Below are 16,056 nucleotides of genomic sequence, written 5' to 3'. Positions count from 1 at the left end.
GAAACACATTATCTGGCCTTGTTACTTTACAAAGTAATTTAAATTAATTTTTCCCTAGAGTGGTTAGGGAGCACTGCAACTTGCCCTTGTCTATTCTCTCCAGCTAATGAAGCTTTACCAGAGACTGCTTGTGAATTCCTATTAAGACCTCATCTTAGAGGTTACAGGGCAAAGCAATTTCTGCTCCTGGGAAAAATGCCTATGAATTTGTAATTGTAAGTCCATGTTTGATAGGGATTAGCATCTGAAAGGGGTAGAGTGGTGGGAAGCAGAGAAAACATTATTTCAATTAGCTGAAGAAAAACAATTTAACATTTGATTATAGTTTACACTTTCAATTTTCTCCTATTTCTCCTATTTTTTTTCTAATTTTCTGGCATCTGAGGTAATTATTTTCTGAAACTTTCCACCCTCACCAAACCAGCCACCATTCCCTTCTCCTCCTTTTGTCCATCATAGTTGAGATTCACATGTAAATGATTGGCGAGCTGGGTTTTTTCCTTTTCCTTCTCTCCAGAATTGGGGATGGTGTAGAGGATGCTGTACCAAAATCACACTGAAACGGGATGTGATATTTCTCTTTGTGCCAAGGAGGTGAAAGATGAGGAGGAGGCTCTTCTCCACATCCAGACTCATGGTCAGGCTTGTGCCCAGCAGTTTGACATGGTGCCAGTGCCTGATTCTCCTAGGCAGAGCCCCAATGCCTAAAGATTCTCTCTGTGTTCAGAAATTACTTCCAATTCCCTCTTTTCCTCCCACCCCTTGGCCTTAGCCTTGAGCTCAGCTGCACTCCATCTATTTTTTGTGGCTTCTTGGTCTCCTATTTCCTAATGATGATGCAATCAGTTTTTGGGTGGGAGATTCCTCGTGAGGAGGCTTGTTGTTATTTAAGGAAGATCATGAAATCCATCCCTAATAAAAGGACAGGAGAAAACCCTTCCACCAAGTTACACTGAAGCCTGAGATTATCATTTTTATGGGCTTCCAATCTTTCCTGCCTCATGTCTTATCAGCAAATGCAGCTGGAGGCTTCAAAAACCCTCCCAGCTTGCTGCTGATTTTATGGGATGAAGATTAGAGATGATCGGATAGCAAATTATTCATTCCATTCGATATCTCTGGGCAGGAGGGAATATCCAGAGCAAAGTCAGCTCCTTTCTCCCTTTCTGAGCATCACACACTGGGAACCTTCCTATCTGCCACTCCAGCAGCACAGCAGAGCTTTCCCCCCACACTCAGAGGAGATTAGGGGTGCAATATTCCCTCTGAGCAGATGGAAGAGCCGGGGGGGGTCACAAATTCAGGCTCATCCCCCAACAATAAGGCAAAGAAGAGGCAGGTGGGGTTTCCTCTTGCTTCAGGGATTTTCAGTTGGATTCCTCCCACCCCAGGGCGAGGCAGGGCAGATCATGTTGGTGCTTTTTCAGCCTGATTTTCCAAGGCTGTGTGGCCTGAGGCTGATGTGAATGCGCTGTCAGAGCTCCTGATATCAGGGACAGAGGAGCAGGGAGCTCAGCGGGCAGAGAGACCCCAGAGCTGCCCTTAGATGAAGGTGCAACAACACAGAGAGTGAAGGGCATGAATGCTGCCCAGAGATCCATCCCAAAATCAACTGGTGTAAAAAATATCACCCAGAATGTCCCATGAAATACTCATAGATCAATACAGAAATACAGCAGTGGTGCTGCTGAGCAGAACTTAAGGGCAAATGAGGGCCCTTGAATGGATTCCTTTTGCCAAACCACGACTGGGGTTTTCAGCAGCACATAAAAAGGAAAATATATGGCAGTTTAAAGGCGTTTTTAAAGGGGAGGAGTAGGGTACAGAGCTGTGATAGATGAAAAACCAGAGCAGGAGCTGCCTTTTTCTGCTGCCTTTCACCCACATTGGCACACTGAGCCAAGAAATGCCCTTTTCACAGAGGTTGCAGTTCCTGGTTCTCTCCTGGCAGCATCCAGAGCAGACAGGATTTGAAAACAAGTGTCAGTGGGAAATGAGAGAACTCTGGCACAAGCCAAGAATATTTGGTTTGGATGGTGATATCAAAAGAAACAAGAAATATTAAATTTGATTAGTGGTTTTATTTATTTATTTATTTATTTATTTTGGTGTGGATTTTTTAATGTTTCTTACCAGCTATTGAAATGCAATAAATTCATAATTACTTCTCTACGAAAAATGCAGTCTCTTCTTTAGGGAATGCTCAGGTTTGCTCTCATATAGTATTTTTTTATTTTTATGGCTCTGTCTGAGAGACAGGGAGGAAATGGAGAGGATGAAAGAGGGAAGGAAGGAAGGAAGGAGGGAGGAAGGAAGTGAAGGAGGTGAAGAAGAAAGAAAAGAATTTCCATTAAAACACAAAGTCCCACAATGTTTTTCAAAGAGGAACTGGCATCTGTGCTTTGAAATGTATCACTCAGGAATGTTGCTTTGAGCAAATATGAATTTTTCCTGAAAGTTATGTATTTTTTAGGGTAAATAATCCCCATATTTTGGAGTATATGAGTGTGAAGCTTGAAATTCCAATCCCTGCTTTGTGTAAAATCTGTTATGCAGGCAACTGCTCACATGGGTCCTTGAAAGAGCATTGAGTTGGCTCTGGCTCCACTTGGCTTTGACTAAATGCTGCCAGGCTAATTTGTCCTTCTGTGTCTCAGCTCTAAAATGGACCAGCAGGGCTTTGCCTCACCATGGCTGGGTGATGGTGGTGGCTTAAATGAGCGACACAGCAAGATTCCCAGCACCCTGCAGCAGAAACACACAGTTATTATTGTTTGTTTGTTTATAAACAAACACAGAGAGTTTATATTAAAATACTACATATAAATATAAATATAAATATAAATATAAATATAAATATAAATATAAATATAAATATAAATATAAATATAAATATAAATATAAATATAAATATAAATATAAATATAAATATAAATATAAATTTTTTATAGATAAAACACAGTTTGTTATTGCAAGTACCAAGACACATCCAGAATGGAAAAAGGAAAACCTGGTTGGCAAATAATTTGTTGAAATTTCAGACTTTGCCCCTGCAGGGAGGCTGCTACAGTGGCTTGCAGCTTCTCACCCCCCAGGCTAGATCCAGGGATATGCAACCAAGGAGGTGCCACAGGAGCTTTGTCACAAAAGCAGGTACCTTGCTGATAGCTGGGGGATAAACATGCTTTGGAGCACAGGGGAGCTTTGAGATAAGCACTGAGTGATTCCCTGGCCTCATCAGTGAGCCCCAAACGATTAAATCATTGAATTGTCCTAAATTTCATGTAAATGTGGGAACATGCAGTTGGTGAAGTGTTATTTGCTCCTCGGGATGGAGCTGACAGCAAGACCACTGTGTGGAAGGCACAGAGCCCTGCCTTCCTCCCAGAGCCCGCTCTGTCATGTCCTATCACCCCAAATGGGTGGGTCCTTGAGACCTCCCTGTCTCGGGGACATCAGCCCAAAGTCCCTGGAGCGTGCTGGGCAGAGCCCCGGGGTGATAACACAACCCAGAGCTCGTGAGAAGGAAGCTCAACCCCAGGCGTGACAGGGGAGTGCACAGCACCGGCAGAATGTCTCAGACCTTGAATTTCCCAGGGGCAGCAGCAGGACAGGCTTCTCTAGGACTTCTGATCTGCTGATAGAGCCTTCTGCTCCAAACATCCAGGCTGCTGAGGCTGGGCTTTTGCAAAGAGAAAAGCAGCAGGCAGGCAGCAAACATGGCAAGCTCTGCATGCATTTCCAGATAATGTGGAAGCAGCTCTTGGGGAACACAAAGTTCACTCTCGCTTTTACTCGTCCACAGCCATTCCTTTTCCTTTGAATTATGATTAGCTTGTTTTACAGGGCCTAATTACGGGCCCCTGTTGTGACACTTCCTTGCTGGGTGCAGTAGGAAAGTCCCTGCCTCGCAGATCTCACACGCAAAAATTAGCAGGGCTGGCAGTGGGGTTATCCCACATTGCAGATGGGGACCTGCCCATCAAAGGAGTTTGGGAACGAGTTGGGAACTGGCCTTTGACCTTGCACAGCTTGAAGCCAGATCAGGTTTGTCTTCAGGATAAAAGATATTATTGTAAAGGCAGGGTGAAGAGTTGAGATGAAGGAGGGCAGTCCTCCTCCAGTGGAAGTGCATTCCTGAGGGTGCTGCACATTCCTGAACATGGGTCCCATGGGCAAAAAGTGCTATTTGCTTCTCAGGACAGAGCACCCAGGGAGGGTCCCTGGAGGGGAAATCACCACACCCAGAGGCCAGGGGCTCAGATGCTGCTGAGGGGCCACAAAGATGCTGTGACACATCACAAGAAGAGTGACAATGGAACCCCTGGCGCACAGTTTTATGATTTCCTTCAGGAGAAACTGAAGTTTCTCAGCTGTAAAGCCAAATATCTTTTATTTTTCCTGTGGGGTGGGTTTGCCAATCATCCAAATCTGACATGGGCTGGCAAACTGCTTAACTCAGGACCTGCAACATTGTCTTGCAGCATTTGTGCAGCTTTTGTGAAGGCCAAGCCTTGCAGCCTGCTGCAGCTCTTGGGCTGCTTCTATCTCTTCTGGTATTGAAGAAATTTTGGGGACAGCCCTGATGACTCAATAAAATGAAGGCTGGATTTTCTCTGCTAAATAGTGTCACCATTAAACAAGATGTGTGAGGTGAGAGGCAGCGCCCAGCACGGGGTCTGGTCTATTAACTGATGTTTAAAACTCACTAATGTGTTTTGCTGGGTTGTTAGTGACACTTGTGGAAAAGAAAAAGAGAGGAAGAGCAAGGAAGGGACCGGGGTGGGAGGGAATGTCAGAGCTGGGGCATTGCTGGACTCCCCCTTTGGGAGGGGACCTGGGGGACACCACGCTCCCCAACACCACACTTCACTGGGGAAGAGTTTTACCCATCCGTCTCTTGTTTTTTCCTCGTGGGCCGATGCAAATATTTCGTGCCTGAGTTCCCTTCCACACCCTACCTAAGGGGACTGTCAGGTTCAAGTGGCCGTGCCCCAAGTTGCCCTCCGGCTCCCGGGAGAAGGCGAAGAGGAAGAGGCGCCTCCTTCCCAGCAGCATTTGAATAAGCAGGTGAGAGCATCGCCTCCCCGGTTAAGGTGTTTGATAATTGACCCGGCGCTCATTCCTGCGGCAGGGCGCCGTGCCCGAGCGCTGCTCCCGGCCCCGCTCCACCATGCCCGGCCGCTGCCTGCTGCTGCTGGCGCTGCTGCTGCAGCTGCAACCTGCCCTCTGCCAGCAAGGTGAGTGCGCCCGGCATCCCGGGTAGGGCAGGGAAGGCGAGCCCGGCCCCGGGCAGCGGGGAGCTGCTGGGGGACACCTATGGGAGAGCCTCTTGGAAGGGAAAACGCATCCCAGCTCCTGCCTGAGCTCTGAGAGACAAGCTGAGCTCCAGCTCTGGATGGCTGGGTGCCCGGTGGGTTGAGGGGTTTTGCTGGAGCCAGGATACTGAGACTTTCTACCTGTTTTGCTGAAGGCTGAAACTGCCACCTGAGTTTTATATGAGCTGCTCACACAGAGATAAACTGCTCTGATTTACCTCTGGCAGGACTGTGCACAGAGATGAGTGATCTGTTTTCCTAAGGCTTTTTTTTTTCTTTCTTTTTCCTCACTCTTGTCCGTGAGCGAGTGTTGTTCTGGGTTGCTCCCTGAGCTCTCAGATCCTCCTGTTAATCTGTAATTTTGATCATTGCTGAGGAGAGGGAACAAATATTTTCCTCAGCAAATTGACCTCCTCTTCTCTTCCCAAAGACTTAACAGAGAAACTTCCTGTTCTAGGGTATTATTTTTAGGAAACTCACTGAACGGCTTCTCTAGTGCTAGATATAATGAGGAGTAATTAAAACTCATCTGGTGCTGCCAAAGTCCTGGAAAATTCCCTCCCCCTTTCTCCTCCTGATGCCCCAGCCCTGACCGCTCTTCCTGTGTTTGTTTACCAACTTGCTGAGGATTTAACAGTCTGGGGTGTCCATTGTCAGCAGGGTTGAAAGTTTGGCTTTTGCTTGGAAAGAGTAACAAAAAAAATCCTTTAATGAGGATCCAGAGCTTGGTACAGCTTCCTTAGAGAGTGGAAAAGACAGGCCAGCCAAAGCTTTCCAAACACTCCAAGAAGATGTATTAAAAAACAGGTCTGTGTCTTCAAATTAGCTGTTGGGTATGGAAATGGAATTGCAACAAGTGCACAGGCTTTTTTTGGCACGGCACTTCCCTTGGTCTGGATTGTAGCTGCAGATGTGTGGAGACACAGTTTCCACACTGCTTAGCTTGGCTTTGGAGATCTTTGTGGGGGAAAACCCCATCCTTGCCTTGTGGCAATGCAGGGAGGAGGTGGCAGAGCCTGAGGGACAGGCTGACCCAGGAGGGACATCCCCAGTGACGCCTTTTTCCAGGAACTAATTTCTGTTTCCACAGGTGAGACTCATCCTCTCAGCCATCCCTCTGGCAGGGCAGCAAGGTGTGCTCGTGGGGCTCTGCCAGGCAGTGCCCCAAGGGCTGGGACCCAAACATTTGCTCCCTGAATAGATCCTATCAAACTCTTGCTTCTGCCTGATCCCCATTCCTCCTTTTTATGCCCCTGCAAGTTTCATTTGCCATTCCCTTACCACCCTTATCTCCCCTTGCAGCCAGGCCCTACGTGGTCTCTCAAAGCCAGTACCCCTTGATTTTGGTTTGGTGTTTTCTCTTTTGGCTGTGGATGCTCTGAAATCTGGTGGAAACAGCCACAGGAGTGAGATTTCACTTCAAAAACTTCCAGTACTTCCTGAGCATGGTTGCTCCAAGGAAGTTTGCTATCTCTTCTTATCTTCCCTCCTCCTTTGCTGGAAGAGCACAAAATGCAAATCTGGCAGTTTAAGGCATTGCTGACTTCATTCCCTGGTTGACCTTGAGCTCCCTTAACCCCAGCAGAAACCCCACCAGGGGCTGGACCTGATTGCCCCCCTCCCCATTAGGCTTAGGCTGGAAACCTGGGTCTGGCAGGAAAAATAAAGTACTAATAATAAATGAATGTGGCCAACAGCCAGGGGCAGAGTGAGGGAGGATGAGCCAAAATTCAGCCAGGAGGCAACAGGTGTGTTTGGGGCTGTATTCACAGGGGGTGGGCAGCAGGGCAGGAGCATCCTTGGTTGCAAGGCAGGGCAGCAGGGACCAGCCCCTGCTCTTCCCCACTGCCACCAGCCCCAGCAGCCTGTGATGCAATGGTATTTCAGTCCAAACATGCTGATACAAGAGGGAATTTCCATTTGAATTCCTCCTGATTGAGTTTCTGCTCCAGGACCTTGCAGAAACATGACAAATGTCCCTGTGTGAGAGATGCTGCTCAGGGCTGTTCTCACAGCCCCTTGCCCAGAAGTGCCACTGCTTTCCAAACTGGCACTGCTGGTGAGTCAGCTGGCCAGGCTGATTTCACTTCCAAGAGGAAAAAAGAGCTCTGATTTGAGGTTTGAGGTTTTGCTGTTGTTTTATTTATTATTTTTTAAATTCAAGTATCTTCAGTAAAGACTCAAGGAGCTGGGGGTGTTACCAAAGGACAGTCCCCCTCCCCAAAACCAGAGGGAAGAGAGGCTGTGGGTTAGGGATTGGCAGGTGTGGAGCACACAGCCTTGTCTTACTACTGCTAGTAAAGATCATTTTTTGTTTATAGCAGAGGCTTGTCTCCTGTGGGACAGAGGAAGTGTTCAGTGTAAAGCTCCTGAGGGAGACTGAAGTACCCACTGCTCATCCTGGAGCAGCTCAGCCCTGCAGGAATCCTTGGCTGGGGCTGGGGCTGGGTGTGCTGGGGCTGATCCAGGGCTGGCATCCACCTGCCCTGCCCTGGAAACACGTAGTGTGCAAGTGTTTAGATCAGCAGAGGAGATGTTTTGATCAGCAGATGAGGAAAAGTGGGGTCTGAGTAAACAGTAATTAAATCTCAAAGGAATGTGGCTTTATGGACAAGGTGTCCCTTAGTGTTGTTGTGACAGCACTTAAGGATGGGTTTGATGATGTCTGAATGCTCCAAACTCCACTGGGAGGCAAGGAGCAGACATCCCAACAAGGGCTGGGACCAGGTTTCCTCTTCTCACCCGCTGCCCTTGCACCCTGCCCACATCCAGGAATTTGTCTCACAGCCTTCCCGCCCGTGGCTGGATTCCTGCTTAGGTCTGGATACAGAAAAATGAACTTGTCAGTCTGTTCCATCTCTGGGGGAAATGGGAACATCCCAGTCAGCTCCCAGACCCCCACCCTCCACCCCAACTCTGCTTGGGCCCATGCCAGCCCTGCCTGGACTTTGTGCTGAGGTTATTCCTCTGAATGCATCAGCCTTCAATTTCTGTCATAAACTGTTCACTGCTCTGGAGACTTGTTGAATGGTGCATTTTACCAGAATCCACAATTATAACTATTTGCTGTGAGAATGACAACCAAATTTTGCACTCAGCCTTATGGAGCCCTTATTTTACCAATTAGTACTTGGGAAATATCCTGGGAATGATGTCTGTGATATCTGGGGGTGAAGAATAAGCAATTTGCTGAAACCCCTCTGCCTTTCTTCCTTTGGCAAACATTCTCCTTCACTCCCTTCCTCCATGTCCCCCAGCCTTTCTCCCCCATCACAGTCACCAAGGAGACCCCAAGGTGCATGTTTATCTATTTGTATGTGTATGTCAGTGAATATGGGGTCCCAAAGCTGCAAGGCACCACACTCCACAGGCAAACACAATGAAAACACTGTTAATTGTACTTTATTTCACTGTTATCACCCAGGTAAGCCTGCCTGGATTGACAGCAATGTTCTGCTCAGATTTGCAGGATCAAGATCTCATCTGGACCTTGCTGAAGCTGGATGGGAGAAGCTCAGTGGAAAAAGCCTGAATTCCTAACACTTTTTCTTCTCTTCTTTCCCTGCAGCCCGGGGCAACCTTCAGCCATGGGCACAAGGTGTCATTGCAGTGGTCGTGTTTCTAGTGCTGGTGGCCATTGCTTTCGTGGTCAACAGGTTCTGGTGCAAGGATAAAGTGTAAGTGTGGGAGGCTGCTCTGGGTTGGGCTTGGCTGCCTTGGCAGGCGTCACTTCCAGCAAACTCTGTTGCCAGGGCTGGGAACACCGTGCTTGTTGTGCTGGGAGATGGGCTGGGAGAGCAAAGACTGCCTGTGCTCACCTCCCTGTCCTTTTGTCCCTGTCCTGGTCTCTGATCCCTGTTACTGATTGCTAGGTGTGAGCTTGCACCGTGGAAGTGCTGCCATGGGAAAGCGCTGTGCTGGGAATGCCAAAGCCACAGCATCGTGGCTGTGTTACCCAGGCATGTGTTCAGGGGCTGGCCCAGCCTGGTTTCATATGGCTTCTGGGAGTGCAGGTCCCATGTGCCTTGTATCTGTGGGATAATAAACCTGACCCAGCTGTTTTTTTGCAAAGCAGACAGAGCCAAGTCATGACAACACACTGAGAGGAGCTGGGGAAGGGAGGTAGCCAGGCACTGGCAGTACTCCCCACCTGGAGCCCATGGCACAGGCAAATGTGGTGTCTTTATTCACCTGAAGAAGGCTCTGTGGGATGGGTTACCTCTTGCCTGATGCTGGCCAAGCAGAGTCAGAGTCTGCTGCTCCTGCTCAGCTGAGCAAGGCCAACTGGTTAAGTTGCAGCAATGTGATTTTGACCTTGAGCCCAAAAGCAAGAGGGGATGAAGACCAAAAGCCCCCTACATCTGTTTCCCAGTTCCTCTGCACTGGTGGAGTTGTTTTGGGCTGGAATCTTCTTGTACATTTGCATTCCTGCCTCTCCAGACTGAGGAGGTGGGGAGCTGGTATGATGATCTCTGATGATCAGCAGGTCAGCTTTAGCCCCAAATGCATTTTAAGTGGGTCCCTTTGGGATGCATTAATACAACGTGTGTGTATATATATTTATATGGTCTGATTTGCCACTGTAGTCTTTGTTTCCCAAAGAGGAACCTCTGTCCTCAAACTGAAGGAACCCCCAGCCCATGGAGTGGCAGGCAGGGATGGTGTTTCACTGCTGCCCGTGCCTGGCTGCCTTTTCCCAGCCTGGAGGCAGAGGATGCTGAGGAGGGCTTGAGGGGGGATGGTGCCTTGTTTTAATTAATCTGGCCTTTCTTCAGAAGAGAGGGAGCGAGGCTTGGCAGGCTGGAGCCCTGCCAGCTCTGTGCTGTCACTGTGACAGCAGCTATCAGCTCGAGCCACTGCCTGTTTATGCCAGGCTGTTCCTTGGAGAAGCCTCTGAAATTGCCCTTGGGCAGGTGCTGGAGGAGGCAGGGACGTGCAGCAGGGTGGACCTGCACCCACCCTCTGCAGCTACATCTCCCTGGCACTGCTCAGGCCACAGGCTTGCTCCAGAGCCGAGTCTTGGAGTCTGGCTGAGGTTGAACACCCCATCCCTGCCCAGTGGTTCTTTCTGCAAGTGATCCAAACTCGCTTTTGAGGGAGAGCAGCTCGGCTTTGCTTGCATGGACGTGCACAAGGACAGCCCTCAACACCAGGGCTGAGGCACCAGCAGAGCCCTGACTGCTCTCCCTGTGTCCCTCAGGATACACAAGGGACTATTTGCAACAGATTACATAGAAATAGACTGGAAAAACCAGTTAGCAGGAGAAAACAATCCCACGTATTGACAATGAGTCCTGCTGACTGCCAGCACGGCACGGGGTGTCACCGCTGCAGAGACAGGGGTTGGCACCTGGCACAGCCTCTGCAAACCTGTGGTGAGGGTGTTTCTGCTTGTCCTTGTCCTGCTGGGAAGGACAGAATCACATCCTGGTCCCCTATTGTCTCTGTAGTGTCATCACCAGTAAGAGGCTGCTCCCCTGCACGGCTCCTTTGTTGCTCTGTCTCAGCTCCTCTCTTCTTTGCCTCCAGGGAAAATGTTGAGAACGTGGTGAGCGTGGAGGACAAGCCAGATGCTGTCACATCCAACGGCCATGAAGTGAGATACGTATCAGCTGCAGCTGACTTCAGGTGAGGAACCTGCTCAGACTCTTCCCCATGGCTCCCAGGCTCTGCTCTGTGCCCTTGGGGACAGTTCAGACATGCAGAGCTGTGGTCTCGCCCCCTCAGGGTCTTACACATCCCATGCACCTATTTTGGTACTTTTAACCTTTTCAAGGGCTAAGTACAAGGCAGTGAGGGAGTATTTCCTTCTCCCTCATCTCTCCCCATCCCTGCAGCTGAGCCCCACAATCCATTCACCACCTCACAACCTGCTGCACCACATTTTTCTTATGCTACATCATAGCTTTCCAACAGAGGAAACAACCAAAAATGACCACAGGTCACCACGTAGATGATGACAGTCAAAACAGCCCTCACTAAAAATTAGAGTAATTCCCACCCCACATTGGCTCAGGTCTTTTCAGGGTGACCCCTCCTGTGGTCCCCATCTCACCCCCACTCAGTGCACAGCTGACACCAGCAAGGTCAGGATGCCAGTGGTGGCTTTGGGAATGCTGGTCTGGCTGGGACTGAGCTCAGTATTGTGCTTGTCCCTCTTGATGCAGGTCCAAAGAGAACCAGCATGCCTATGAGAACACTGTGGAGCCTGAGGAGAAGGTGATCACCACGGCCATGTAGCACCACCCACCCACCACCCTCCTCTTCCTCCCGATTCACTTCCCACTATTGCGATGGGAATTCCATTCCTGCACTGGCACCCCTGTGAGTGGTGGGGCTCTGGCCCCTCCATGGCCCCACCACCTCCTGATCTTTCCCTTTTCCACCCATGGGACATGCTCCTGTCCCTCTGGGACCACTGGTCCACATGGGCACTGGTCCCCAGGAGAGGTCTGGAGGTGCCACCTCTCCTGCCTGGTGGTCACCCCACCTGGCTGGCAAGGTTCATGTCCCAAGTCCCAGGAGGGTGTTATCCTGTTCAAGACACAGAGGGGATCCCCTTGAGTGCCTCCCCATGCTCCCAGCTGCCCTCCAGGGAGCTGCTGATGGAAAACCTGTTCTTTTCTCCCCAGTTCACCCTCCTTTTTATGACCTACACCATGCATTTTAATGTCAAACAAACCTCCCCCTCTGTACATATCTTCCTGGTGAGCAATAAAGAGAATTGTTGCCCATGACAGCAAAGAGGGTTGTTCTGCTAAGCAGCCAAAGGACTTTCTGGCATCTCCCAGCTCTCCCAGCCTTCAGGCAGTTGGGAGAATGAAGGACATCAGGGAATGCTCTGCGTTTGGACTGCTGCAGATCCTCAAAGGAATATACAGGGAGGTGAGAGCATCATTCCACTCCATTTGCCAGGTGGGATTACTGAGGCACTGAAACAATCCAGCACTTGTCAGTGCTGATTAATGAGGAAAAGGCAGCACCCCCTGAATCCCACTGACCACAATGTGCAGCCCTACAGCCAGCTGAGAGCCATTCCCAGGGCTGGAGGCTGAGGGTGGCAGTCATTTAGCAATGCTGCCAGGCAGTGGCTGGGGGCTGCTCTGGGCAGTGCTGGCTCTCCTGGGGCAGTGGCCATAGTGCAGCCTGCTCCTGCCAGGCTGTTCATTAACCAGGATCTGTCTTTTGCTGTGGTGGGGACAGTGCCAGGGCCACCATGGGAACAACGAGCACTCCTAAGCTGTGGCATTTGCAGATTGAAATGGGAGACCTCTGATGCTTTGGCCATTCCTGGAACATGAGTTACCCCAGTGGTGTGAAGGATCTTCTTCCTGACCAGAGAGGAGAGGATTAAGGGACTCTGAAACCAAGGACAGCCCAGCTGGAGCAGTGCTGGGGTGGGAGATTAATGAGGGGCATTTTTGGCAGTCTCTGGTTTTGGGGGAAGCAAGGTTCTCTGCTGTGCACATCCCACAGCTGAAGCTGCTGATGTCACCAGCAAGTGGAGACACAAAAATTCAGGCAGATGTCTTCCAGTAACAGACCCACCTCGAAAAGCATTTTCCCTAGAGCCTGAGTAGGTGAGTATTTAAAAAATGCCCTCAAAGTATTGGCATTGAGAAATCACAGCTCCCCTTGAGAAACTTCATGGGAGTGGAAGAAAACAGGCAGAAGGGTTAGATGGGTCAAGCCCTCAGATGTGGAGACAGGATGGCTGCATCCCCAGCACCATGTCAGAGCTGTTTCCATCTACCACCCTCTCTTGGGTAGCTGGAGGCTGAGCCAGCCCCAGGCTGCGTCCTGGACCACCCCACTCATGCCCCTGATGGATGCTGCTCCCCTGACTTTCCTCTCACAGGTGCCAAACGTCACGTGGGTTTGGAAAAAACAAGGTTCAGTGGTACTGCTGCACTCAGCAGGGTTTAAGGATTAGTCATTGCCTGTTCCTGCCATGTCAGCACTTGGGCTGGGGGTGTGGTGAGAGGAAGGGAACCCATTAATTTTTTACCTCTCGGTTGCAAAAGAAGTCAACAATGTCATCCTTATAATGAGTAACAGGAGGAGTTTATTCCCTGCCTGTCCGCAGGGTGAATGTGTGACAGGTGCCCGAGCTGCTCACCCTGCCATGCCTGGATGTGGGTTTGCAGTGGGGGTGTGCTGAGGGCTCACTGTCCCTTTCCCCACAGATCCCAGCTATGGCTCTATGTCTGAGCAAGGATAAGGTTTTACTGCTGGGCTTGCCCAGGAACTTCTGTGCTTGGTTTTATAACCACCAGTGCCCTTTGGAGTTCACTTCCCTGGAGAAAACAGGAGCCAGTGCTGTGTCCTAGCAGGATCTCATCTCTGCACTGTCCAGGGTGCTGTCCTGCCTCAGTTTCCCTTGTCCGTGAAGCACCAGCTGGGGCTGACTGAAGCTGCCTTCCCACGAGCTGTGCAGTCACTCACAGATGCTTCTCGGTGTGATCCTAAAAAGAACAAAAGGCAGCGAGCAGAAATGAAATTTATTGTTGGAAAATCTTAATTAGATTTTAAGCCCCAAAGGGAGAAAATTGAGGTATTATCTGACACAGCTAATGAGTGTTAAGGGTCCATTGTTATATTTCTTGTTTACCTTTCTGTACTGGCTGATACAGCCCAGATCCTCGCCTGTACTGCCATAATTAGGATATCTCATCTCTTGCTGATAGGGTCGGGATGCTCTTTAAAGCACAATGCTGTCTCATCCCTCCCTGGCAGGATGAGCGTGATTGGGAAGACAACTTCTGGCGTGCCAGTGCTCATGTAATGAGCTGGGGAATGTTGTCCAGAGCCAGCGCTGGACCTGGGATCCTCAGGTGAGGGGCCTCTCCCACAGCCTCAGTGACCTCTCTGAAGGGCCCTGAGCCAACCTGCCTGAGGGCCAAATCCTCCCCATCACCTCTCTCCATGCAGCACAGGGAGATGAGGTCCTTCACAAACCCCCCCATGCCCACCAGGGAAGGGTGAGGACACCACGGCTGCTCCATCCTACCCCTGTTCCATAATGCCATTGTCTCTGAAGCCTTGGGCTTCAGGAAGATGTCCAGGGTTGTGTTCTGCTGCAGACAGGATAGCCTCCTTTGGGACAGAAGATAGGCAGTGTGGATTTTTCCACATCCCCATTTTGTTACAAGTTGTATCATAACTTTTCTTTGTGGCCTAGGATGCAATCCATCTCTTGGAACCACAGGTGATCAGTGGGATATCTTGTTGAAAGCCACCTATATTCTGATGCTTCCCCAGTCTCTCCTGAGGCTCTTTAGCTATGGAAGTTTGCAACTGGAGCAGTTTGGGAAGGTGGACACCTATGATATGAATTATCCCAAGGTAGTTTAATAACGGACTTGCTGTATTCAGGTAAACTGCTGCTGGAAGCAGCACCAGCTCTATCCCTTCACCTGGGCAAACTTGGGGTTTATATCCTGGCACTGGGCACCTTGACACCCAAGAGGTGTGATTTGGATCTCCAGAGGGAAAAAGGGAGCCTGTCCCACCCTCGTGGCCCTTTGGGTGGGGAAGAAGCCCAGCCACCCAGGTGGAAGCCAGGAGCATGTCATGGAGGGGTGGCTGTGTGTGGGCAAGGGAGCTGCAAAGTTTTTGGTCTTGGTTCAAGCCACTGAAAGCCAGAAGTAAAATACCATCTATTGTTGGTTTATACATCCGTAGTAGCCAAACAAACATCCCCGGAGCCTGTCCTTATCACTTTATTACACCTGCTAGAGTGAATAGATTAAAGAGGATGGGGGAGGGGGAGAAAGCTGAAGAATCCAGCAGAAAAACTGGGTTTTGGGATTGTTAATTATTCTCTGGGGTCTCTAATCTTTAACTGGCAAACAGCATCACTAACTGTCTTAAAGCCCCTCCTGGAACATCCTGATAATAAGCCATCTGCATGAAGGCACCCCGTTATCTGCCCTCCTCCAGCCGCCTGTGACATGGCTGGAGTGGGAGATAATGAATGTGTGGTGTGTAATAACGACACGTCATTCATGATTATCGGCCTGATACCCAACCTTTTAGCTCCATTGTTTGTGCTTCAGAAAGAGAAAAAAGAAAGGGGGGGGGGGGAGAAAGAAAAAGAGAAAATAAAAAGGAGAAGGGGAGGAAGAAAAAGGGGAGTTTTTGGTGCTCTGGATTGTGCCGGGGTCCCCGAGGTGTCTCCCTGCCAAAGGGGCTGGCTCTGGGAGCATCTCCCGCAGGGTTCGCTGGTACTCGGGGAGGATTGGCGGCTGCTGTAGCCATGGTGATGGAGGAGCGAGCCGAGCAGCGCAGAATGTCACAGCCTGCCAGGGAGATATGTGGGGCAAACGCAGGCGATTAGATCTGTGTCACTGGCTGCTGCCCGCTCCTCACCAGCTCCTCTGCTGCTCTCCCAGCCGTTTGGCACAGCAGGTTATCTTGTACAAGCTGCTGTCCAGAAACTGCCACCACGTTTGAAGGTGGGGGGATGTTTGTGCTGCTCGGTTTGACCTGGCTAAGCTGAAAATTGGAAGAATTTTCTCCTGGTTGCTGCTGCATTAAGGTTTCACGGTGCATCGGTGCTGCGAGACCTTCCCTGCAAAGATTTGGCCCTTCAAAGTGCAAACCTGGTTTAAGCATGGTTCTTAGCAGGAAGAGATTTTAAAGTGTTTGGCTCTGCTCACCTCAATTACTGTCATAGCTGCCTGGAATAACAATCCATTTTTTGCATAAAAAATGGCACCAGTTTCCCCTTTCTTTC

At 49.8% G+C, this 16,056-nt stretch overlaps 1 protein-coding gene across 1 annotated transcript; it reads left to right on the top strand.

Moving 5' to 3' along the window:
* The first annotated feature begins 5,124 nt into the window (after positions 1–5,124).
* On the top strand, positions 5,125–12,062 carry PDZK1IP1 (PDZK1 interacting protein 1). The gene is made up of 4 exons (XM_079314480.1): positions 5,125–5,240; positions 8,887–8,995; positions 10,848–10,946; positions 11,486–12,062. Exons 1-4 carry the CDS (start codon positions 5,174–5,176, stop codon positions 11,556–11,558), a joined length of 348 nt encoding a protein of 115 aa, XP_079170606.1. The 5' UTR covers positions 5,125–5,173; the 3' UTR covers positions 11,559–12,062.
* The last annotated feature ends 3,994 nt before the right edge of the window (positions 12,063–16,056 follow it).

This window comes from Erithacus rubecula (assembly GCF_903797595.1).
Source record: "Erithacus rubecula genome assembly, chromosome: 10".
In the NCBI taxonomy this organism is placed as follows: Eukaryota; Metazoa; Chordata; class Aves; order Passeriformes; family Muscicapidae; genus Erithacus; species Erithacus rubecula.
Note: the sequence above shows the minus strand (reverse complement) of the source record. Positions and strands in the feature narration are given on the sequence as shown.